This window comes from Tasmannia lanceolata, unplaced genomic scaffold, assembly GCF_043159265.1.
Source record: "Tasmannia lanceolata isolate RefF3 unplaced genomic scaffold, GAP_Taslan_0.1 ptg000035l, whole genome shotgun sequence".
In the NCBI taxonomy this organism is placed as follows: Eukaryota; Viridiplantae; Streptophyta; class Magnoliopsida; order Canellales; family Winteraceae; genus Tasmannia; species Tasmannia lanceolata.
This window is the reverse complement of record NW_027518712.1, coordinates 3528067-3554637: the sequence shown is the minus strand read 5'-3', so window position 1 is coordinate 3554637 and position 26571 is coordinate 3528067. Positions and strand designations below refer to the sequence as shown.

General features: G+C 38.1%; 1 protein-coding gene and 1 long non-coding RNA gene across 2 annotated transcripts; one reads left to right on the top strand and one right to left on the bottom strand.

Annotated features, from left to right (window-relative positions):
• Positions 1 to 4802: 4802 nt before the first annotated feature.
• LOC143859647 (uncharacterized) lies at positions 4803 to 5891 on the bottom strand. The gene has a single exon (XM_077370300.1). It carries the CDS (start codon positions 5889 to 5891, stop codon positions 4803 to 4805), a length of 1089 nt encoding a protein of 362 aa, XP_077226415.1.
• A 4030-nt stretch (positions 5892 to 9921) lies between these two features.
• Positions 9922 to 17402, top strand: LOC143859682 (uncharacterized). Its single transcript, XR_013239326.1, has 3 exons — positions 9922 to 10421; positions 13254 to 13299; positions 17251 to 17402. It is a non-coding gene; the product is annotated as an uncharacterized LOC143859682 (long non-coding RNA).
• The last annotated feature ends 9169 nt before the right edge of the window (positions 17403 to 26571 follow it).

Below are 26571 nucleotides of genomic sequence, written 5' to 3'. Positions count from 1 at the left end.
ACAGTTTTAGTGGGCTGGATTTGCTAAATCTTTAAATGGTTAAGGTTTTGTCGAATTTGTGCAATTGTCAAAACATTTTTGTGTTAATATCATTCTCTAAACCAAAATTAAAAGACATTAATTTAAAATATACCCAACCTAAAAGTCACAAATATAAAATTTACCCATGTAAAAAACCATCGTTCTAAATCCGTTAAAAGCCATTAACCAAAAGACCGCTAAAAATCTCAAGTGAAACTAATACCTTCTAAATAAACAACTTTAAAAGCTACCAAACACACTAAATACTTTCAGATAATAAAAAGCTTCAAGAAAACTCATAAAAGTCTCAACAAGCCCAGTAGAATTCGAAATTCCTAAGAGCTTTTGGATTCAAAATTCCTTTAGGAACCTTTAGGGCCCCTTAGGAACACTTACGTCATGTCTTGTCCTATGTTTTAGGGAGTCCTAGAGTTAGGAGTCCAGCCTCATCACGGGTGTTTGCTATGGATAGCAACCGTGCCATAGATATAGTTACACTAGTCACCTCACTTTTCCCCTAGGACAAACCTAGTTACCTAGGATGCAGGTTAACTTGCATTAGTCTAAGGAACGTCTTGCACATAGATAGGATCATATAGCATCTTAGATGAAGTCCTAGGATAATAAAATCTTCAACTTGAATTAAATAATTTCTCTTAAAACTGTTGAAACAGTCAATCCAGTCTAGATCGGTGTCCTAGATGAGTTAGGCATAAGTAGCTTAGTTCAGGTGCACCGAACTACGTTGATTCTGATCCCAGTGAGGCTTGGGTACGTAGGCAGCTTGGATGCTTGATGGCATACCAATCTTGAGTCGGTCCCACACACAAATGGTGGGGTTTTGTATATTAGTTTTCTTATAAATTATTAATTAAAATATGTAGGATTTCCCTTAAATTAGCATTTTAGGAGAACTTTCACTTAGATTGAATTCAAACAAATTAAGAGAATCAAGATACACATTTAGGAATTACATTGAAATTAGATCTTAGGATGCATGTCACATAGTTCGCACATTAATATAGAGTTAAATGCGCCATTTAAAAGAAATTCAAAAGAGTTAACTTTTGAAATTGAAGACCGATTATCGGGCATGAATGGTGCATGTGGTGGTAACTCCCCTTACCTTCCATTCTCGTAACCAGGTAACGAGTCTAGATTTCTGGTCAATTATGGGTCTTAGATCCCACATCTAGGTGGCGACTCTGTCACTCTCTTTTGCGTGGAATTCAGATTGCCTTAGTGATCCCAAGTTCACGGAAAAGATGAATTAAACCACACCTCACTAGGCTCAGCGGCTTACCCCTGCCCTTATGGGTACTGGGTTGCATGTTTGTTTGCACTTTATGGCTTGGTTGCTGTCTGCTTGGTTGGGTAATTAAAATAATTAATAAAAAGCACACGCCATTCGCGTGGGTACGAGAGACCAAGAGAGAGCGTGGCACCATCGCGCCCCACCCTCTCGCGGGATCGGGTCCCACACCAGGCGAACGATCTACTACTGTTGTTGGTGGGGAGCTTGAAAGCTGCCGTTGTTCACTAGGTTGAGGCTCTCCAGGAGCAGATTGCATCGGCAGAGCGGTACCAGCGTGAGACAGATGCACTGCTCCTTGCCTACCTGTAGGAGATCGACACTCTGAGACGCCAACTGGAGCTATATGAGTGCGTCCCTACCAGAAAGGTACGAAAATATCTTATTTTCTCGCTCTTCATTATGTGTTTTTGATATAACTTTGATATCTTCACATATTTTGGATGCAGGAGGAGGAATAAAGGCCGACGATGCCTGAGGGTACGATTCCTTCTACTTCTGGCGCTGTGCCAGATATAGAGGGTAGAGGGAGCACTGATAACAAGGACGACACATCCGATCCGGATTATGTTGAGGAGGTTGATGGAGAGGACACCACCCCGCCTGCCCGCCGAGTAGGCAAGAGACAGATGAGCCAGAGATCCTCTCCAGCGAAGAGGGCGAGGACCGGGACAGGTCTCGATGGCATGTTCGCTGCTCGCCCTTCTGTTCCTGAGAGAGAGAGAGATCAGAGAGAGAGAGAGAGAGCAGCAACTACTGCAGCAGGGACAGGTCTGGTGTTCATTCCAGAGATCTTCTCCGGACACATGACAGTGAGCTCTCTTCAGTCTCCCAGCCTCCAGCAGACCACTCGTCCACATCAGCCCCAGTTCAGGATGCTCAGGAGCTGGATCCTACAGATCCTACGGTTGAGCAGTGATCTTTTATTTATTTTCTTTTTGTATCCCGATTTGGGATGAGATGTATATCTTTTTTTTTGTTTGATCAAACATGTATTCATTTGATATATGAGATATATGGATCATTTCATTGCTTTTATCTACAATTGTTTGTTTCATTGTCTGATTGAAATAAAGTACATTTTGTGTAAATAGTAGCCACTTTAGGCGAGTATTTACACAAAATGCCCATAGTTTAGTTCTTTTGACAACTTTATTGAGCATTTTGGATTGTTAGCGAAAAGCTAGCAATGTAAAATGCCGCTTGCATGGTTTCTTTAATGATTTGATCGAATATTTTGCATTATTAGTCATATCCTTCTATGACTAATAATGCAAAATGCCCTAGTGTATGTACTCCCATAGACAAGAGAAGTTTAACACAAGATAAGAAACAAGGGCAATTTTATTTGCAAACGAAGAGGGAGCATATTCTGAATATCTATAATCATGTGATTACTTTCTTCTGAACATCTTTCTTCTGTACACGGGGTACTGATTTGTATCCTGATTCCTTGTAATAGGGAAGAGATCTGCTGTAATTTCCTTTCAACGTATGATTACCTTTGCTGGGGAAAATGAGCTTTTCTTTTCTCGATTTTCTTGTTGAGGAAGAAAGGAGGGAGACTCGAACTTCTCTTAAACAAATGCTTTTGAATTAGTTTTGGTAGGTCGAACCTTAGAGGATGAGTTTGAACATATTTGTATATGGGCAATGTTCCCTGCCCCTAGCTTTTCAATCATGGACCAAAGACCCTTTAGATTGTTCGAAGTTTTAATGCATTTTGTTTCAGACCAAAGAGTGCTTCACTCTATCTTTTTAAAGGCATGCCTTGCCAACAACTAAGTTGCCCTTTGCGGGATTTCAACTTAGCGGACCGTTTGTACCCTGAGTTTTGATAGAAACGTAATTCAGTTTTTTCGTTTCTACGGGCACGATGACCCTAATTTTTGCCTAAGTCTCCTTTTCAGGTTTTCGACCTAGAGGATCTTCAGACTTTCTTGTTCTGAATTTTGAGAAGACTTACTTGTGAAGTCTTGAAAGCTTTGGGTTGGCTTTGCAAAATGTGATCGAACCTGAATTTTGCCAGGTTGCCTACGTACCCCAAAGAGGTTAGGATCAGGTCCGCGTAGTTTGAGGATTTGCTGCCAGGGGATTGGAGAGAAGGTTTGATGGTTTTGTAAAAGGTGACCGAGCCTGAGTTGGTCAGGTTGCCTATGTACCCCAAAGAGGTTGGGATCAGGTCCGCGTAGTTCGAGGCTTTTTTGGGGAAAAGGATCGAAGGGGATAGTACGGAGGGTTTTGTTGGCTTAGCCAAAGGGTGACCGAACCTAAGTTTGCCAGGCTGCCTACGTACCCCAAAGAAGTTGGGGTCATGTCCCCGTAGTTCAGGCTTCAAGGTATCTTCAAAGAATTTTGAAATTTGTAGGTGAGTCATTTTAGGCTCTGATTGACGCATGTAGGCCTTTGATGTTTATGAGTAATATCTTTTGATTTGATCGAGGTTGGTAGGTTCGGACATTCTATTTCTATTTTGGTCAAGAAGTCTGATGGCTTTTCCGAACAGGATTTCATCAACGATGTAGGGGCCAGACCAGTTAGGTCTAAAATTTCCCCTAGGATCGAAGACAGGAGCTCGGCATTCTCTAAGCACCAAATCCTCCTCTCTGAGTTCTCTGACTTGAACCTTCTTGTTGAAATCTCTTTCTATTCTGCGCTGGTACCCTTGTACGTGGTACGCCGCTTTCAACCTTTTCTCATCCATCATGCATAACGCTTGATGACGAATATGGGCCCATTAAGATTCTGGCAAATTGCTTTCCATCATGATTCTGACTAAAGGAATTTTCAGTTCGATTGGCAAGACAGCTTCCATACCATACGTAAGTGAGTATGGAGTGGTACCTGTGGATGTAAGAACTGACGTTCTGTATGCCCAAAGAGCAAATGAAAGTTTGTTTGACCAATCACGGTATAATCGAGTCATTTTACGAAGGATCGTCTTGATATTCTTGTTAGCTGCTTCGACAGCGCCATCAGTCTGAGGTCGATACGGCGATGACTTATGGTGCTTGATTATGAATTCTTCACACAATGAGGCTACCTCTTTCTTGAAGTGAGAACCGTTGTCTGATATCAACTCGTGTGGGACACCATATCTGCAGATGATGTTGGCTCTGGTAAACTTGGCAACTGATGCCGATGATATCGAGGCATATGGCTGAGCTTTGATCCATTTGGTGAAGTAATCGATTGCATCAAGTATGTACTCGTGTCCGCTGGACGACTTGGGAGAAATCTTGTCGATAATGTTAATACCCCATACTGAGAATGGCCAAGGAAACGTGAGAGAGTGAAGCTATGAAGGTGGCACATGTATCAAATTAGTATAGATCTGGCACAAGTGACATTTCCTGACAAATGATAAACAGTCTGCTTCGAGAGTAGTCCAGGAGTAACCAAGATGAAGGATCTTCCGAGCTAACATTTTGCCATTCATATGAGGACCACAGACCCCTTAGTGAACATCTTATAGGATTTCTACTGCCCTGTCTTCATCATCGACACAGATAAGCTGAACTCCGTCGAAGGATCTATGGTAGAGATCTCCTCCACAAATGACATACCTAGACGCCAGTTTCTGTAATGGTCTTTTCTCATTTAATGAGGCCTCTGGGGAGTGTCCCCTGCCAGAGATAAGATTTTTTATATCAAAATACCAAGGTTTCCCATCTGGACATTTGGCTACTATCTGAACCATGTGTACGTGTGCTGGGATGACATGTCGCTTTATTGCCAAAGGATGGACCTTTACCCCTACCGGGATGTCAACCATGGATGCAAGTGTGGCCAATGCATCAACGAACCTGTTTCTCAATCTAGAGATGTATGTAAAGCTGATATGGCATAAACTCTTCATTAGGCTCGTAAGGTAAGTGTGACACGGAATCAACCTATCTTCTTTAGTAAGCCATTTTTCACTTGTTTGACAAATGATTAATAGGGAGTCTCCGTACACATCGAGGTCTTGTACCTCTAATGACAGGGCTGTTTCAAGACCAGCTATGTAAGTTTTGTACTCAGCTATATCGTTGGTGCATTCAAATTCTAATTTATAGGAAATTAGTATGTGTTGATCCCGAGGTGAGACAAGAACGATACCAAGTCCTTTGCCTCTGGAGTTTGATGCTCCATCAAAATACACGGTCCATGTAGTGTCACTGGGTGTATCTCTGATCGTCATAATCCTTTCATCTGAGAATTCACGGATCAACTCTGTATCTTTAGTGGGTGCATCAGCTAACTGTTCTGCAATGATTCTGCCCTTGACAGACTTCTGAGTGACATATGTGATGAATTCTGACAACAACAACAAAAACCAATGAGCAGTCATGCCGACCAAGGCTGGTTTTTGGAACAGATATTTCAGTGGATCCATATGAGATATTAGGAGAATCTTCTGCGATAACAAGTAGTGCCGGAGCCTTTGAGTGGCCCACACTAATGCTAAGCATGTTTTCTCCAATTGAGTGTAATTCAGTTCATATTCCAACATCTTCTTGCTGAGATAATAAAATGGCATTTCTCTCCTAGTTTCAGGATCTTCTTGCGCCAACATACATCCGAGAGATGTGTCTATAGTTGAAAGATAAAAGAGGAAAGATCATCCTATGACTGCAGGGGTTAACACTGGTGGTGATGACAGACAATCTTTGATCTTTTCGAAGGCTTCTTGGCATTCAGGGTTCCACTATTTGGACACATTTTTCTTCAAAAGTTAGAAAATGGGTTCGCACATACTGGTAAGTTGGGTTATAAAACGGCTCAAGTACTAAATTCTTCCTAAGAAACCTCTGATTTCTTTTTCTGTTCTCGGAGACAGCATCTCCTGAATTGCTTTGACTTTGGCAGGGTCTACTTCAATTCTTCTGTTGCTGACAAGGAAACCTAGCAACTTTTCAAAAATTACTCCGAAAACACATTTGTTAGGATTGAGCCAAAGCTTATATTTTGTGATTCTTTCGAAGAATATCCTCAAAGCTTTAATATGATTTGCTCAAGTCTTGGCTTTGACAATCATGTCATCCACGTATACCTCTACTTCCTTGTGAATTAAGTCATGTAGGAGGGTAGTTGCAGCCCTTTGATAAGTTGCACCAGCATTCTTGAGACCGAATGGCATCACCCTGTAGCAGTAGGTTCCCCACTATGTAGTAAATGTTGTCTTGGTCTTGTCTTTTGGAGCCATCTTTATTTGATTGTACCCATAAAATTCATCCATGAAAGAGAGTAAGGTATGACCTGTCGTATTATCAACCAGGATGTCGATATGAGGCAAAGGAAAATATCCTTTGGGCTGGCTTTGTTCAGATCTCTGAAATCGATGCAACACTGGATTTTTTTCATCCTTCTTAGGTACTGGAACGATGTTTGCTAAGCATTCGGGATAAGTGATAATCTCTCAAAATCCTGCTTCCAGCTGCTTGGTCACTTTATCTTTGATTTTCATAACCCATTATGGTTTCATTCTTCTGAGCTTCTGCTTCTTTGGCTTAGCTTCTGGAAAGAAAGGGATATGGTGCTGGACAACTTCCTCGATTATTCCTGGCATATCTTCGTATGACCAGGCGAAGACCTCTTTGAATTCTTTTAGCAATTTGATTAATTCTGCACGCTCTTCATAGGATAAGGTTTTGCCAATCTTTATCTCTTGAAGCAGGGATTTAGTGCCAATGTTAATAATTTCAAACTCATCTTCTAAAGGTTTCGGTCGACGCTCCTCCTCTCATTTGATTAATTGCATCCTCATCTGAGGAGAGTTGTTCGATGTTATTTAAAACATTAGTTTCAGAAGAATCGAGAGATAAAGGCGAGTACTGAGAAAGTTCTTTGATTGACTCATAAGATACATCAAAGCAAGAACTAACTGAAGCGCCCTTTTCAGGCTCACATACATTCGACACTTTTTCAAGATGAATTAGAGTCAGAAAGGCATTCTGATTTAGAGGACGAGAAGTCTGTATCCGAGGGGATAATTATAGTAAGGAGTGGGACAAAGATGTCAGACTAATTAGAGAGTTCTTCATTGCCAGCGTTGGTAATCATATCCTGTGGGGAGAGCATTGGAATAGATCCATTGATCATACTACTGGTCAAAGGAACTTCTTGGAACATTGGTCGCAATAGCACCCGATCTAGGTAATCTTCCCAATCAAATTTCAGAGTCTCCACATGTCTGTACTGCTTTCTCCACCAAATGTCATCTTCTTCACCTGGCCAACCTGTAGCAAAGAAGATTTGGAACCCAGGAACCCTTTCTCTAGTGATAGGATGCGTGGACCATTCTGGGAAGCCATAGTAGGGGATGCCTTCTCCTTTCTTGCAGAAGTGACCGTTGAGGGTCAGCTTGATTTCTGGTATTGGCATAACCTCTCCAGCTTCTTTGTACATCCTCCTTTGAGTTATACTCTGATACACATCTTATTCTTTCTAGTACGTGTGGTGATAACCCAAACCAGTTGTACCGACAGTGGAAGGAAACTGTAGATCATCGAACTGAGTTACCCCTTGCTGATATTGACCCAATCCCATTCCTGGGATGTAACCGTTGAGCTTAAGGATTGTAGATACAACATGGTTGATATCATACGGGAGGGGAACTAATTCTTTCTTGGCTTGTTCTCAGCTGATTGTGGTAACATCAAGATGGAAACCATTGAGATAAACACTATCTCCCACTGACTTCCCATTAGGATCTGACAAGATGACGCCTACTTCTATGTCTTCATCACCTCAGATGGTAACAATTTTGTTACCTTTCATAAACTTGAGCTTTTGATGTAAAGACGAGTGTAAAGACGAGGGTAGAGCTCCAACTTTGTGAATCCATGGTCGTCCCAACAACAAGTTGAAGGATAACTTGATGTCAAGCACTTGGAACTCAACATCGAAACTTTTGCTGCCCATATAATTGTCAGTAGAAAGGGTTCCAACTACATCTCGTTGGGAGTTATCATAGGCCATGATGCCTTGGTCAGATGGGAAATCATCACTGGGACCAAATCCAATGGCTGTGGCCGTGCTCGGTGAATAGATGTTCAAAGCCGAACCATTGTCCACGAGAACGGCTGGTACCTTCTTCTGATTACAGAGCACATAAACAAGGAGAGGCTTGAAGTTTATTTCTTATTTTTGGAAGGGTAAACTAGGGTTAGGCAGACCCCTACTAGATATATTAATAAGAGAAAAGATATACAATAAGATCAAGACAACCCCTCACAGAGAAGAGGGGGAGAACAGGCTCTAACAAACTAGAGCAAAAAACAAACCAAAGAGACAACCCCATACAAGTCGCAAGGGGGGCAATCCAAACACAAAAAAGCTCAGGAGAGCAAAATCCCACAAAGAAAAACAATAGAAGAAAGAACACATCCAGGGGATGCAAACAGCCCATAGAATCGCCCCAAGCCAGCAAAAACCACCACTACCTTTTCCCGAGGTTGAAGAAGTGGAGGCCGCTGGATGGGGAAGAAAGGAAAGATAGAGGGGCTTTGTTCCTCTTTTTTTGGACAAGGTGCCAAATCTCATCTTCAACAGAAGGAGAGGCTTGAAGTTGTTCTTTCCTTCAGGGGTCAGATCTTGATCTAAAAATGAGAGGGTTGTAGAGGCTCTGACTGCTGCAACCAGATTCGTAAGCTGCTCGGGTGTAGTGTCCTTCGACACTTGGGAAGTTTGCAAGATTTTTAGGAGTACTTCTCAATGTTTAAGGTATACCATCAGTAGTCCCCAAAGTGAAATGTTTGCCTGAGTCTTGCTGAGCTGCCTGATGATGTTCAGGTCTTCCTGATCGACCTCTGTGCTAACAACCTTTCGCTTGATAGTGTTGATCTGATCATTTGATCGGACATTTTGGGAATTTGTAATTTCTACCACCCATGATGAAATGTCCTACCACTGAAGTTCCAGGATCACTGATTCTGGAACCTTCTAATGAAAGGACGAAAGGAGTTTCATCTATTCCAGCCTCTTCTAGATCCAGAATGTAAGGCTCTTCGTCGAAATCTGCATAAACGACAAGAGGATAGTCTCCTTCTTCCCCAGCTTCTCGAATGTAATTGTTGTTATCAGTCCCCCATGGGTAGGGTTTGATAACGCAAACTCAGGAAGAGAAATCGATTAGCGGAGGTTCGGTGAAGATAGCTGGAGACACCCCATTTTGACTGAGCCCCAATCAGGTATGTTTGATTGAAAACCCTATTAAATAGGTGAATTAGAGTCCTAAATTTCTTCCTACAGTAAGTTAGGATCCCAGGTAGGTCCCTATAAAATTGTAGAAAAATCGGATAAGAGGTGAGGGTAGTTCATAGTGAAGTGAATGGATAGTGTAGAAAAGAGGGGAGTGGTTTATCTAGTTTGAGGGTGTTTTGGTTAGTCTAATGTGCAGCAGAGGGTGTCCATGGGTAACTAAAGGGCCTGAATCTATTTCTTAGTTTTCATTAAACACTTTTCAAGAGACCACCTCTTCCAAACCAAAATCAGATTTAAAATATATAAAAGGGAATGCCTCGTCAACTAATGGGGCTAGAAAATCTTGTGACCTTCTATAAATAAGAGCTCATGAGCTCATTTCTTTTTTTGAAGGACTTAGCAAACCCTAGCAGAGCAAAATCCGATGAGAGAGAGCGAAGAAAAATCCCCATTTGGCCGAAACCCTAACTTTCTTCCTCTTCTTCTTCGGCAAATCGCCCTACCGCCGGCGGATTCGAGCTTTGGCTTAGCTCCAGCCGTCCATCGCCTTCTTGTTCCTCTCCATTAATCTCTTCTATCTCTGTTTCTCTTCTTAGATATTATAAAACCCTAACACAAATCTGAAAATCTCAGATCTACTCATTTCTGAAACCCTGACCCTAGTTTCTTCTCAATGTTCATCTTCTCCGGTCAAATCCTACCGGATTTTGGCCATCTCCAATTGGCGGCAAGCTTTTCTTAACCTTGTTCTGTCATTCTACTATTGATTTGTTGAGATAAAGGTTTGATCTGCTTCTTTGATCTGCAATTGAGCACGGCAAATTAATGGAAGGAAGAAAAGAATCTTTGCTTGTTCGTGAGCCTGGAGATAGAAGGTAGGAAGGAAAGAGGAAACGAAGAGGTAATTGTTTCTATTAAATTGATTTTATGCTTGAGATCTTGCTGATTTGTTCTCTAATGGCAATCTTCAAGTTATTTTATCATTTTGTGTTGGTAATTTCATAGATCTGAAGCATTCTTAGCTATCTTACTATTTAAAGCTTAAGTTTTCATGGATTTGATTCATTATGCTGCTTGATAAATTTTTCTTCTTTCTAGTTATAACGTGTTTTGATCTATAGAGTGTGATTTTAGTAATAAAATTTCTTTGTGATTATAATAGTCTGTAGAGCATAATTTCAGCTGATAAGATCTTTATATTTCAATTCTATGAAATAATATTGCGTACCTTACTATGTCTTGGTATCCAGTCTACTCACTACATTGTCATCGAATAGATGGCCTTCATGGTTAGTTCTAACCTTCAGAAAGTTTGAATAGTTACCTGTTGGGAATTTAAGTTGCTCATATGATTTTGTGAGATTAGGATTGAAGTGTTGTTCCAGAGGCGTTTCTTTCGTTTATCAGTGCAATTTTATTTTATTTCTATTTTTTTGGGCTTCTGGGTCATGTGTTGAGTTTAAGTGTAATAAGCTCAGATCTTTTAAAATTGGGATTTGTTGGCAATACCAAGATTTGTGAGCATTTTTTTAAGCCCAATGTTATACTCTGTTACATGCTTATTATTTCAATTTACCTCATACCCCAAAGGGATAAGAGTGAAAAATATAGATCAGTATATTACAGAATTAATTGTTCATTTTGTTCCATAAATTTTATTGAGAAAAGTATCCTCTTCCGGCTTTCTTCCCATTTGGTCTGTAATTAGTATACTTTCTGTATTGTGCATTTCATTTTTTTAGTACAAGTACTTGATGAGTCCCTTCCTAAACCAAAACTTTCGCAATCTAGTGTAGTTCCTTTAGTTTCTTGTTTGCATGCTTGTATTAATATAACAAGTCTATCATATGAGCTGTTGTAGCTAACCTTTATGTTCTTCTTGCTGAATATGTGAAAACTCTTTTGTTAAGAATATAATATGGGGGCCAGATACATGAAAATTGTTGTCATCTTCTTGAGTTCTTACATTTTCTGATATCTACTTATGTCTGCTCAAGGAGCACTTATTAAACTTTGATCCCTGAAGAGCATGGTTTAGATAGAGATTATTGTTGCAATTTTGTTCTCTTTGGGTTCTCCTTGAATAATCAAGTTCATTCCCCTGTTTATTTTGCTCCCTATGAAAGGTTTCACAAACACCGTTGCCAATTTTGTGCTAACATGGGGTATTGTTAGATTATGTCTTTTGGAGTCTGTAGCAATTCCATATAGAAAAGCTTTCAAAGGTCATTTCATTTGTCATTTTCTGAATTGTAAATGCATGACCCTAGTCACTTTGTGATCACAGTTACTTGTAATTCTCAGATGAGTGGTCCATCTATGCTAAAAAATTATTCCTTAAAGTAGTGGCTATATTTTTTTTATAGTGAAGACTGATCAGTGTTATACCAGAGTCCAATCCCTGTTTGGTTTCTTGTGTAGCGATATCATCATACTCGTGTTTTGGTGTTACATTGATAAGTCTTTTTTTAATTGGATTGTGGATTGTGGAATCATTTTATAGATTTCTTAGTCACCAGGGAATGAAGCCCCTTGATGGAATTGTCAGAACAGGACATTGCTAATGTCATTTCTCTATTCATTACCACCATTCAAAAAGTCTTGTGTACTTTAATAGCTGCATTGAATATTATGGTTTTAATTATATTCAAAATGATACTATCTTATGCATATTTTCTTTCCTACAAATATTAATATTTATATTAATTGGGGAAGTAGACATAATTCTGAACATAGACTTTTGTTTTAGACAGGATAGTCCTATATGGTTTGTAATTTATAATAGATTTTAGATTTTTGGGTTGTTAATCTCGCTTAGTTTAATAAAAGATACTTTAGTTCAGGTAATCAAGGTTCATTCCATAGCCTGTTTATAATCATTAGTTACAACATGGTTTGCATCTCATCAATTTTTTTTTGTAAAGAAAAAAAATATGTTTCAAACTAGTTTTAGCTATGTTATTATATGGGTATGACCTTAATTAGTGTTATCTTTTCAGTTGATTTGCAAAAACCTTAAAAGAACTATAATTATATATATATATATATATATATATGTATATATTTTAAAATAACAGCTTGTAGGTTACTTGATATGCCAAAGCCATGTTTATAGAAAAATCTGGGTGAATCGATGTTGTTTTCTTGGTTCATTTAAGTCTTTTTGGTCAAAATTGCACATTATTTGTCAAACTAGAGTTCATTGTTCTTGTACATGTTTCATTTCTCTCGAACAAGTTTCACTTAGTTAAATAAATGATATCATTCTTAGGGCAGATAACATGAAATTTGTTGAGTTTTTTTTAAGGAAAAATGGACAAATTTATCTTCTAACAGTCACATAAATGTCCAAAGATGACATGGTTTTGAATTGAAAGATGATAGAGTTTGTAATGTCTATTGAGTAGAGGTTTAAATGGTTGTTGATGCGACTTTTGAAAGGTGATGTTAAAAACTATTGAGTTCAGTCATGAATACTTTGCCTCTGTCTATATTTAGTTGACATCATAAGCTTGAGTGAATTCAAGACAGCTATTCAAATAGGGTATATTCAATATCATGGTTTAGGAAATCCCTCTTATTCTGTTAGAACAATGAGAGATTTTATCACTATCATGTCTGGAAATTGTACAGCTCTGAACCTGTTCTTCCTTTCTATTCTGTTTTTGAAAGCCATTTAGGGATAAAAAAGGGTGCCTCTATGAAATTGGTGGTTGTTCTTTCTTTGATGCAGATACAGGGCTGGAATTTGTCATTTTTAAAAAAAAATGGTCTATAAGGTACTTTCCGAATAGGTGTTTATGATATTCCTTGTGTCATCATTAAGATGAAATTTGCTGAGAGTATTCTTTAAAGTATACAGGTTGATCTCATATTTCAAAATTTTTGGATAATATTCATTTATTGATCAATTGGTAAAAAGACATAATGTTCTATTGATATTTTGCATGATCTGTATCAGTCGAGGTTGTTGATGATCGTTAAATGTTATTCCTATGGTTTTGACCTGAGGACTTACGTGCTGATGTCATAAAAGAAGGAATGTTCCTAACATGCATTATCATATCTTTAGTCATTATAGCTAGCATAATTCCCAAAATATAGCTGCACATATGTAAATAGGTAATGTTTAGCCTTTTGTTATGTCTGTTTGGTATTTTGTTTTCTTTTATGATCAAAGATTTATTGTTTATTTTATGCCAGAATAAAAATTTCAACTGATGTTCATTTTAGTTTAAGATTACCTCATTGTAAGGGCGATGAAGGCTTTAGCCCAAGCCCATCTTTAGGGGACTAGTATAGTCCGAGTAGCTTTACCTCTTTTAGTTTAGTAGACTTACTTAGTCTTTTAGACGACATTAGACGGTAGTTCTTCCTTTTCATTGCAAGGACAATGAATAGGATACTTGGAGCCCTTTTAGGAGACTATCTTTGTCTCATTAGAGGAGTCTGCCTTTAGGAGACAAGCATTGTCTCATTTAAAGAGTTACCCCATTCGGAGACAATCCTTGTCTCATTTAGAGAGTTTTCCTTTTAGGAGGCTTACCTAGCCTCATGTTAGAGCCCCCCTTTCTTCTAGAGAGAGTCTTTGATTTATTTCCCCTCACTTTGGTAGCGTTATTAGAGAGTCATTGACTCTTTTGCACCCCTTCTTTAGTGTTAGTAGCTAGGAGTTTCTCTTTTAAAGTTGTTGTCATTCTTCTTTATTAGAGACTAGCACAGTCTTATTATAGCTTTGCTTACTTGGGATTTTAGATCGTTTTCTTTGTTCTTGGGACACTAGTTTACTCGTTGTAGGTCGTCTATTTGAGACAGTAATTGCTTGTTCGGGGTTTCGCCTTTAAATTTAGGGCTTTGCCCTAGTTTGTGGTTGCGCTTGCATGTTCCCTTTAATAGTGAAAGCTTTTTAAGATCTAAAAACATTGAAAGCATTTAAAGGTCCAAAAACATTGAAAAATTTTAAAATCCAAAAAAATGAAAAATTTAAAACATAAAAAATATTTGAAAACATTAAAAATCTTAAATCATCTAGAGTGTTAAGTGTTTTAGGAGTGTAGTTAGGAAGTTTGTCTAGAACTACATTGGCTTGATTCTCTTTCACGGGGTACGTAGTGCAGTTTGAGATCTTTATCCCAAGTCCAGCCAAACTTTTGTAAATAAATTTTTAAACCTTTTGAATAAACAACTTTAAAATCTTGTTTTCAAAAAGATCTTCCTCTAGAGTTAGGAGTTTGTCCTAGATAGAGAATTGTAGAGTTAGGAGTTTCTCCTTGATATGTTGCTTGATTGTTGTGTGTGTGGTTTGTGTTTGTGTTAGAGTTAGGAGTTTGTTACGCCTCCGTCCGGTCAGTCTGTGATTAACATCACCGACTGATGACTAGGTCTAGGATGCGTTAGCAATCATATTATTTTTCTTAGGACATACAGCCTAGTTACATATATGTTGTAAGAACCACTTGCATTAGCTTAGGGTTAACCTGCATTTAGTTAGGGCATATAAGGTGTCCTAAAATTCACAGTCCACTGGAATTTAAATAATCGCACAAGAAACTTTAATAACTAGTCCGGTCTTTTAGGTCGAGTCTAGGATAGAGGTCTAAATGTCTTAGGCATCACAGTTTAGAATAGGCGCGAAGAACTACGTGACTCTGATTCTCATGGAGGTGGGGATACGTAGGCGGCTTGGATGAATATCAGACTATCCAAGAGTCGAGGAGGACAACGTTAGAGTTTAAGGGCTTGTTGTTAATGTTTCTTTTAGAGTTTGTGTTTGTGGTTATCATTTATCTAGTGTGTTTTCTTTTAGATTGAGATTATTTCCTTATTTGATCACTCATATGCTTAGCTGTAGCTCTTTATTGCTTACTAGTATATTACTTCTTGCTTATATGTTTAGCTGTATTCTTTTACTGCTTTATTGCTTTTACTGCTTATCATATCTCATTTACTTGCTTATTTTACTGTCCTGCTTAGTTTGCCTATCATATTTGTTATATCATGTGCAGACCTTATTGTAGACACCCCATTTTGACCGAACCCCTAATAGCTTAATTTGAGCAAAAACCCTTCAAATAGGTGATCTAGTGTCCTAAATTTGTCCCTAGAAGTAGTTTAGGATCCCAATTAGGTCTTCTAAAAAATTTCGTCCAAATTCGTTGGGGTTTGCCTAGCAAACGAGCGCAGTTCGTAAGATAGTGTATATATAGTGTAGGAATAAGGGGAGTGATTTATCTGGTTCGGGGGTGACTTAGTTAGTATATTCCGCAATAGGTAGTTGTCCCAGGTAACTAAGTGGGGCTGAATTTTCCCAAATTTTCAGCAAAGTGTTTTTCTGTGGACCACTCATTTCATCACAAAGCTAAGGTAAAATATATGTATGAGGGTTGTCTCGATAATTTAAGGGGGTAGTTAATTAGTGAGATTTTCTATAAATAGGAGGCATGGGCCTCATTTTTGCAAATTCAGGGCTGCCCTTCAAACCCTAGCAGAGCTATAAAGAGAGAAAAACCTTCGAACCCTAATCTCTTCCCCTTTCTTACCTCTGATCTTCTTCTCAGTTCAACTCCGGCCAAATTCCGGTCTAGCTTCGGTTTCGTTCTAGTAGAGCATCGGTTGTCAATTTTCCCTTTCTAGCTTTGATTATTGTTGTTCTTCCTTGGATTTGAACTTTTGAAACCCTAATCGTTCCCTCTATCTTTTCCGATTATCACTTTCTCCGGCTGTAATTCTGGCCAGATTACCAGAATTTAGACCAAATAATCTTTCACAAGGTTACTCTTTCTTCTCCTTTGCCGATTTCTAGCTTAAAAATCACGGATTCAGCCATTCAAAACCTCAAATTCACGATTTTCAGCTTAGAGACCCTAAGCTTAGGTCCTAAACCCTAGATCCACTATCTTCTTAACCTTAGACTCTTAAACTTCAGATCAGTTTATGTGATATAGATTCATTTATTTTCATCAAAGTTGTAGCCATTTTGATCAAGATCCGAGCTTTTTCTTTCACACAAGTTGAGTGGAAAAGCGTCAGAAGAAAAATTTAGGAATTATTGCAGAAATTGAAAAGAGAGAAGATCATAGGCTTTCAAGGGGAGCTCAGACGTGATCTGCTTGCTAGAAGCTCAGATTTGAGCATTCAAGATGATGCTTTTGGCAGAAGGAGCAAAGAGAAGTATTGATTTTCTACATTTTCAAGTATTTATCTCAGTTTTTCTTTTAGTTTTTTTCTTTAAATTATACATTATGTTGAATGATTTCTTTCTTATGACGGAATAACTTTCTGTTTAATTTGATTTCGATGCTTTAGTTATGGTTAATATTGATCAATTTTGAACTTTAGTTATGGTCTTGATTTATGTTTGGGTGTTTTGTGATAATAGATGATCGTAATACTAATCTTTATTCCTAAAAAAAAATCTGGTTAACTGTTTTAAGTTCATATGGCTCATCATGTACGGAATTATTTTTTAGAAATAAATTGATGTTATTAAGGATAGATGGGGAATATTAATTATAGATAATGGCTCTATTTAGTTTCAAAAAGCTACATGAGAATAACATGTTGACCTTGCTAATTTTTATCCATAAGAATAATTCTAGCATGTTCTATATGTATCTAAAAGTGCACCTCTACATCTTTTGGTTTCAAATATCAAATGCTGTGAATATTACAATAGTATGACACAGATTTCAACTGAGTTTTATGGTGTTTCTTTCTTTTGCTATTTACAGGGGAGGTCAGTAGGAATCTAATTCGGTCTCCTTTGAGTTAGTTCAAAGTTTTATTCTTATTTACCAGCCCTAGATAAAATAATTGTGATGTAACTGACCAAACAATGTAGCTAACCTATTCATACCTTAATTCTTCATTATACTAATGTGAATTTGCACTATATGATTATTAATCTATTTATAAGAACTGTTAGAACACTCCACCATTCCTTAAACAATAGAAGGTAAAAAGAGTTAGTATAGTTACAAAAGCATTGGTTTTTTGAACATATCCTTCCTGCTTTTTAAGAATTTAGATGAATATATTGGTTGTCATAATAATTTGGTTTGCAAGTTTTAGGGCCATAGGGCGTTCATTTGATTGATAGCGTATGCATTAAAATTCACTGTGTGGTTTATTACATAAGATTATCTCTTTCCTCATTGATAGTGCAAGGATTGAATCTCACTTTAGAAAGGGTCAATATAGCTGGAATTTAAGCCATATGTATGCTCTTGATAAATTGAAGGAGTGCTTGATGTTGGCTGTTTTGATGATTGTTGTTGGTCCTTATGGCTATAATTAACCCAAGGGATGTTGACACACTGATTTTAAAGAATATTTTCTAACCGGCCTATGGGAGTAATGATCATACCTTGATCATTTTTTTTTTGCATAGTTGAAACAAAAAAGCAGGTTGTACTTTCATTTTATCGTGACCATAAATATGACTGTGAGTAACTGAACTTTCTCAGGCAATATTTTAGACCCTATTTGGCACCCGTTTGACATCTTTGAACCCCATGCTTTTTCAATGCTCACTTTTAGTTTCTAGGGTACACCAATATTATTTGATGAAACAAGTCAACTAGTTGTAGCTGATTCATGTAGAGTTCTTGTTTGGGAGTTTCATATAATCTAGTGCTATGTGAATTGTAATTCAGCCCTGTATATACATCAGGTAACCTTGATAATGTCAGGTTGATGTTAGGTATCTCCATAGTACTAGACTCTATCCATTTTATATTGAACTCATTCATTAGAATGAAGTTCAGGTGTACTTTAGTTTAACTTGGCATAAGGGTTCAGGATATGAGAGGGTAGGATATAAACCAATGACATCATTTTACCTATTCGGGTTTATTCTTTTATTTTCCAACGACCAGAATGATCTCATCTTGTGTATAAGAAGCTCAATTGATTTTCTTTGTTTCATCTCATTTTGCTATGTTTAAGAGTTTTTTCACGCCAGATATTAGTATAATTATGGTTTGACATATGTGCTGCATTAACCTGTTTTTGTTTGTTTATTAGAAATGGTATTAGTTCAGCCATATTGTAGAGTGTTAATATCACCATATGGGGATTAATGTAATAAGATAAGTTTTAATTGATGTGCAATACACCTGTTTCATCTTTAGTTTAATTAAACTAGTTCGGATTTAATAAAGGTATATAATCTGTTTATCTTGTTTGGCTTTGATCTATCATATTTGGCTTTGATCCATCATATTCTCCATAGAAGTAATTTGTCCCTTATTTTATCCAGTTTCACAAAGATTGTCGAAGGAAATTGTAATAATACTATGATATCTCATTTAAAAGGTGAAGGTTTAGATTGGTGACAAAGCCACATGGTCATACTTTATCCTTTCCCTAATAATTAGTTACAGGAAACTAGAATATAATTGTCCCCTGTTACATGAATAATTAGGTTTAGCCTCTCCATTAGATCAGGTTTTCTTCAACTCATTCAATTATTTGATTCAATCTTTAATGCATGATCTTATAGACTTGTCATTCTTTTGTATTCCTTTTAGTCTGAATGATTATCGCCCTAATAGTTAATCAGCTAATTGGTATTCATGTTGATCATTTGACTCCGTAAGGTTCAACACAGTACATTTTTTTTAGCTCAGTAGTTATCTGTATGATTTTAAAATGCTAGTGTAAAAAGCCAAGTTGAGTGTATGACCTTACTTTATCTTTCCTTTTTAATGGCTTGTAGTTAGTTTATGTGTGGACAATGTGTGTTCTTTGAAATGATTCTAAATGATGATAAAAGTGGCATTTAGTTCTCTGTTATTGAAGTGTTGGATGTTATCCTTTAATAGTGTTCTTTTTAGTCTTGCTTGTGTATTTGACTTCCTTTTTCCCCTCTTTTAGAGACTTTCCTAGTCTTTTAGGTATACCCTTAGACATTAAGCATTGTAACGGCAATGAAAGAGTTATCTAGAGCCCCCATTAAGAGACACACTATGTCTCATTAGGTAGTTCTCCTTTGGAGACAAGCCTCATTTAAAGCTTACCCTTAGAAAATTTACCTTGGTTTAATAGACAGTTTACTCATAGGAGGTATGCCTTGCCTCATTTATAGAATCTTTGATTTATTTGTACTATTTTGGTAGCGTTATTAGCGAGTCCTTGACTCATTTGCCCCTTCTTTAGAGTTGCCTGTTTAGCAGTTTATCTTTTTAGATAAGAGTTTATCTTTTAGAGTTGTTACTACTTCATCTTGATTAGAGACTAACTCAGTCTTATTAACGCTTTGCTTACTTGGGATCTTAGATTGTTTTCATTATTTTTGGGACACTAGTTTACTTGTTGTGGATCGCCTCTTTGAGACATTAATTGCTTGTTCGGGGTTTTCCCTTTAGATTTAGGGTTTTGCCCTAGTCTGTGGTGTTACTTGCCTGTTCCCTTTAAGAGTGAAAACATTTAAAGGTCCTAAAATATTGAAATCATTTTAAACTTAAAAAACAGGCTTACATTTTAAAACTAAAAAAAAATTTGAAATTTAAAAATTAAAAACATTGAAACATTTGGAAGTTTTAAGATTTTTGGGATGTAGTTAGGGAATTTGATTTTGAACTACGTTGGCTTGATCCTCTTCCACGAGGTACGTAGTACAGCTTGGGATCCACATCCCAAGTCCAGCCAAATTTTGTAAAATAAACCATTTAAACCTTTTAAAAATACAAAAACCTTTTATACAACATGTTTTCGAAAAGCTCTTCCTCTAGAGTTAGGAGTGTTCTAGATAGAGAGTTTTAGAGTTAGGAGTTTGTCATTGATTTGTTGTGTGTTTGCTTTAGGGTTAGGGGTTTGTCCTAGAGTTATAGGAGTGCCTCTTTCCGGTCAGTTGGCAATTCACTTCGCCGACTGATGACTAGGTCTAAGATGCGTTAGTGATCCCATGGTTTTTCTTAGGACACACAACCTATTTACACATAGGTTGTAGGAACCACCTGCATTAGTTTAGGGCTAACCTACATCTAGTTAAGATACATATAGGGTGTCCTAAAATCCACAATCTACTGGAATTTAAATAATTGCACAAGAAGCTCTAATAATCACTCCGGTCTTTTAGATCGAGTCTAGGATAGAGGTCTAGATGTCTTAGGCATCATAGCTTAGAATAGGTGCGAAGAACTACCTGACTCTGATTCTTGTGGAGGCGGAGATACGTAGGCTTCTTTAGATGAATATCAGATCATCTAAAGACTCGGTTCAAATCGTTTAGAGTCCTAGGATTTGTTATGTTGTCATGTTGTGTATTTTGTAGTGTTTTCTTACTCTCCTGCGCATACCTTATACCTTTAGCTGTAGCATGCGTGTGTTTGTCCACCAGAACTTAGACGTCAGTCAGGTATGTCACTCATAACCTAGATGTGCTTAAGTGACACATCTTTTATTCTATTTTGTATGTGTTTATTATTTCATCCCCGAGTCATGCATGATTAGGTAGACATCCACTCGGGGATATTTGTTCTCATTTGACATGATTTTCACTCAAAACTCTTTAAAGTTAATAATAAATGGCATAAGAGACCAAGTGCTTGCACTCGGACGAATTGGGGGTGCTCTTCGGACCTTCTCCATTCGTAATCAGGCACGGACCCTTATATATTTCTGGTTATCCATTGCACAGAGGATTTGATTTTTGGGTTCCATGGCCTATCCATGGATGGCGACTCTGAGTTCGTTTAGATATGTCTGGAATCTGGACTTGTTCCCGAATCGATAGGTACTTCATTTATATCGCCACTCGTGCTATGCTATGAGGGTGGCACCGTTTCGAGAGTTCCTCTGTAGAGCTCTCTCTTTCATGTGGAGATTGAGAGGATGTAGGGACTCGTTCCCTCATCATCCTCAGATCGGGGTCCACGGGCTAGCGAATCTGCTGGGGAGTTCTTGAAACATTGCCTAACTCTGTAAACATGCCATTTTTACTACTTTTGAAGAAATTTGGGCCGAAATCATTTTAAATGAGAAACTTTTCCGTTGGAATGCCAGGGGCACCAGGTGCGTAAATAAAACAAGGGGTCACACACCACTCTCATTCCTGCATATATTATCTGTTTTGTGGTTACTTTTTGCTGTGGTTTGTTGTGGATATACTATCAGATGACCTATTCGAGATACTATGAGTAGGAGCCGTGAGGGCTATGCCCGAATTCTAGTGCCACTGCACCAGTAGTATACTCGGCACCTGGACACTTCGTGTGTAAAATGGACATAGTTCGTACACTGGACTCTATGTCACAGTATACAAGTAACTATGCACCCGGCCAGGTGGACCTTGCAACGGTACCCCATCTATATATTGCATTGTCCTCTTGTTTGCATATAGGGACGAACATGTGTTACTTACACTTGTGGAGCCTAGAGTTAGGGGCCTTATCATATTTATAGATTAGGGTAGCTCACTTTATGTGGCTACAGACGCAGTCTTAGTACTGGTCTAGACCTTCCTCTGTCTCTAGACTTGTCCGTCATTTTGACTCACCTATAGAATCCAGAGAATCTTTATCCCCTACATTTGAGTTACCTAACTCATCCGAGTCTGACTTAATGGTTCATTTAACTGATCCCATGGTGGTCATACAAGAAATGTTGAGAAACATGTCTCGAGATATAACGGGATTGAAAGAAGAAATGGCCATACTAAAATCCCATAATACTGACAAGACCTCTACTTCTAGATCGCCTGTCATCCAACCTCCTGCTGCTACATTTCCTACCCCCAATAGACCTCATATTCCTCCCGTGGAGATTGACTTAGATGAAGACCAGTATGCCGAAGAATATTGTGCTCCACAGACGAATAAAGAGAAGGAGTTATTCAGTATGTGTCAGAAGATGGCTAGGGACATTGAAAGTATGAAGTTCCAAGGGCCGAAGAGGTTCGATATTTTTGAATATTTTGAGACTCATAGTGTTACTTTACCGCCAAAGTTCAAGGCACCAGATTATGATAGATATGATGGAACTAAGTGCCCAAGAAATCATGTCAGATGGTTCATTACCCTCTCTCAGCAGCACGGGTTGAGTCGTGAACAAATGGCTCAGCTATTTCCCATGTCTCTCATAGGAATAGCTAAAAAGTGGTTTCTGAGGTTGAAGCCTGAAGAAACTAGAACTTTGGACGATATATCGAACCTGTTTGTTGAACCGTTTTCAATGGAGGAGGGGATTGAAATAACAAAGAGAGATCTGAAGCAGCTAAAGCAAGGTCCCCAAGAACTTTCACGTTGTTTATCAGGCGCTGGAGGTGCAAATCTGCACAGTTGAGCCAGAGGATGCCAGAAGAAGATCAAATCAAATTAGTGATCAAAAGTCTGTCCCCACAGTACTTCCATTTCATAGCGCCACAGCATTATCCGAGTTTTGATCACTTGATAAAAACTGGCACCCAAACCGAGGACGCGCTAAAGGTCTAAGAGAAAAGACATTGTCTGACGTACGAGAAGGCAAGAGGCCTATGGCCCCCCCTAAAGAGGTCCATGCAGTAAATTATTTCAAGCTAGCTTTTAGACCAGAGGTCAAGGCTGTTGCTGAAGTGACCAGACCAGCAAGGAAAAATGTTTTTAGACAATTCGATCCACTCCCTTATCCTTTACCCATGATATTGAAAAAGCTGATAAGGGATAAAAAGATAAAACTTCCGGATCTCAAACTGTAGACACCTCATTTTGACCGAACCCTAAAAATCCCAAAATCGAATAAATTTCCTAAAACTCGAGTCTCGGAATCAAATTCAAAGTACCCGAGATCACGTCTCAGGTTCTCGAACTAATTTTGAAACCGAGCTCCAATTGCAAAAAGAACCTGAAAAATCCACATTTGTAAATGATTTTCAAAATCTTGGAACCCGAGTGGTCCCTAAATTCCCGTTAGGTCCTTTAGTTTAGTTACCCCAATTTTCTCCATTTTTTTGAAAAATTATAAAAATGCCTTCTGCCTTTAACATTTTCCATTTCTCATTGATTTTTTTTTCTTTTTCTTTTTTCCTTTTGTTATTTTGATATTGGTATCTCATTGGTGAGATCGCTAAATGTAAAAAGGTTGTTTTATGAAAAAAATGAATAATTGAGTTGATGAAAATAATTTGAGCTCCTTTGTATTTGGTAATGTAGACACCCCCATTTTGCTCTGCCTTAATCGATAAAGAAATTAATGTTTTTCTATCGGTTTTCCAATGTCTTTCCTTTCCGCGTCTGTCTGTTACATTTCTAAATATTTTGGTCGTTTTCGTCGTGTTTTGCATGTTCCCGCTCAGTGATTGAGAGGGGTTGTTCGCAAGAATTAAAGCAAGAGAGAATTAGGACCCATTTGGTGGGCCCGCATTGAATATTTTGGTTAGATTTGGATCAAGCAAGTTGGCCCATATAAGAAACATTCGAGTCATTTGTAGAGTTCACTATGGTTTTCAAAGATCAATTTTTTCGAGAAAATAAATTCGTCCAACATGGAATGGGGTTCACTAAGTTGAAACAAGCGGGCCCGCCAAAATTTTGATGAATGGATCTCATGAAAAATTAGGCCAAAGAATGGGCTTAGCATTTGGTTATGGGATTTAAAATCAAGTGGCCCACTAAATATGTGTGGGGCCCACCCAAAGTGATTCAATCTTATTCTTCTGGGTCCATGTTTAAATCTAACGGGAAAGATTTGTGGGCCACCAATTAAGCAATGTGGAGGCAATTTGAAGGGTGTAACCAATCTACAATGTGGGGCCTGTCGCTTGGACAATTTAGATCATTCCATGGAGGTGATATTCGGAGGATACAACTTGTCTATGACAAAGCTTTCTAAGCGGACAATTTGGATCATCTCATGGAAAAGGGATTGGGAGGGACGATAAATTTCTGTAATGGGCAACCAGTCTGATGGTTCGGATTATCCTGTGGAGATGGGTCGGCAGGTTCTTTCCATTTTCTTCGTGGTCCATCCAATTGGACGGTTTAGATCTTCTTTGGTTGCAGCTTGCGTTTGGTATTCTTTCTTTTCATGAAGGAAATGATACCTGCCCTCCCTCAATTTTTGTAACAACACTCTTCACTCTAAATAGAAAGATGTTGAGACTCAGTTAATTAAGTAAATGAGGAGTGTCGTTATTGAAAGAGGCAAGTGGCGTTTTAAGGATTCTCGTAGCTTGCTCCAAAAGGTGCCAATCGGCTTTCCTTTTTCTAAAAAAAAAGACACTTTCTTTTTATCTATTAGATTTCCTTAATCGGTGCAAGAGTGCAGCTCTAGGAAATGTTCTAAATGGCCAAATTGAATTTTGGCATGTTCGGAAACCTTCGGGCAACTTTCTCTTTGGGATTTGCGACAAACATTCATACTTTCTAAGAACAACAGCAGCTCTGGAAAAAGAAAAAAGAAAGAGAGAAACAAAAAAAGAAAGCCTTGGTCTCTGTGGGCTGGAAAATAAGCTCTGATTGGGAGAGGTGATGACTGACTCGGTTCTGGCTCAAGAGGAGAGACAACAGTTCTGAAGGAGAGAGATCCTTCTCGGATCTCACGGTTTAAAAAAAAGAAAAAATTTAAAAGAAGAAAAACGAAGGAGAGATCTGGGTCATCTCCGAACAATCCTCTCTCAGCAGCCACTCTCCTGCAACTCTCGGTCTCTCCCTCTCTTGATCCCTCTCACATAGGAAAAGCCGACAGACAGAGAAGAAAGAAAGGAGGAATGGCCATCTCTCTGCCTCTCTCACTCTAGATCTCTCTCCCATGCTCTTCTTATCTCTCTCACTCTCTCTCTGTCTCACTCCCTCACTCTCCCACTCTCTCTACATCCCTCTCTATCTCTCTTTCCATTCAGAATATTTTTTTTAAAAAAAAAAGAAAAGGAAGAAAAACGTGAAAAAAACAGAGCATCTCATGCTCTGTTTTTCCCACGTTTTCTCTCTCTCTCTCTCTCTTTCACTCTCTCACTCTCTCACTCTCTCTATATCCCTCTCACTCTCTCTCTGTCTCACTCCCTCACTCTCTCACTCTCTCACTCTCTCGGTCACCCTCCCACTCCCTCTCTGTCGGCCTCTCCTTCTCTCTCTCTCTCTCTCTCTATATATATATATATATATATATATATACCTCTCTCTCGGCTTCTCTCCCTCTCTCTCTCTCATTCTCTATCTCTCACCTCCTCTCGGCAGTGAAGAAAACTCCACAAAATAAAACTAAAAGAAAAGAAAGAGCGAAAAAAAGCGAGCATTGGATTACGCGTCGGCGATATTTTTCGGGTTCTCCGGCTCTCGGATTCTGCGAGGATCCCCACCATAGGTAAGTATACTGTTCTTGAATTTTTCCTAAATTATTTGGTATTTTTTTAGATTTTTGCATGATTTTTAAGCATTTAAATGATTTTAATTCAATATTAAATGTGTGTGCTTAAAATCATGATCTGCATGAGTGTTTCAATCCCGTTTCGTCTCGAAATTTAATACAATGTTCTACTTAAATGGAGTAAAATAACTATCGGATCGGATCGGACATTGGATCAACGGTTTTTTAGAATTTGAGTGAAGAATGGTATTTTATTTAAAATAATGGCTGAGTAATTACGAAATTCGAAAAAATAGCCATCTCAGAATGATCTATTTTTTGGAATTTTAAATTTTTCTTGTGTTCATCATATCCGAACAAGGTTAGGGGACGTTTTCCGGAGTCGTAATTTTCTCGAAAATCGTGTTTTAAAAATAGAAAATTCTTCAAAAATATCTTTTTGACGAAGAAAAATAAAATATATACTAAACGAATTCCAAAGTTAATGAAATTTGGTGGAAAAATAATATGATACTGATACATTCTACCATGAAGTTTTGAGAATTTCTAGAATTTGTTTGGTATATTATTTCATCCTTTCTTTGAACATTATCAGATTTTGGGGGAATTTTTACTGACATCAGATCACGGATAAAATTCTCAAAAGTTTTACAGTAGTCTTAAATTCCATATTTCTTGTCTCTGTAAAATTGTCAATTGGTTTGGAGCTTGTTCAATGTGGGATGTAGTGTTAATTCATAATCTGGTTTGAAAATTGAAAAATCCGAAAT

Coding starts and splice junctions, on each gene's coding strand:
- LOC143859647 (XM_077370300.1), bottom strand. CDS start 5,891: ATGTTGGCGCAAGAAGATCCTGAAACTAGGAGAGAAATGCCATTTTAT.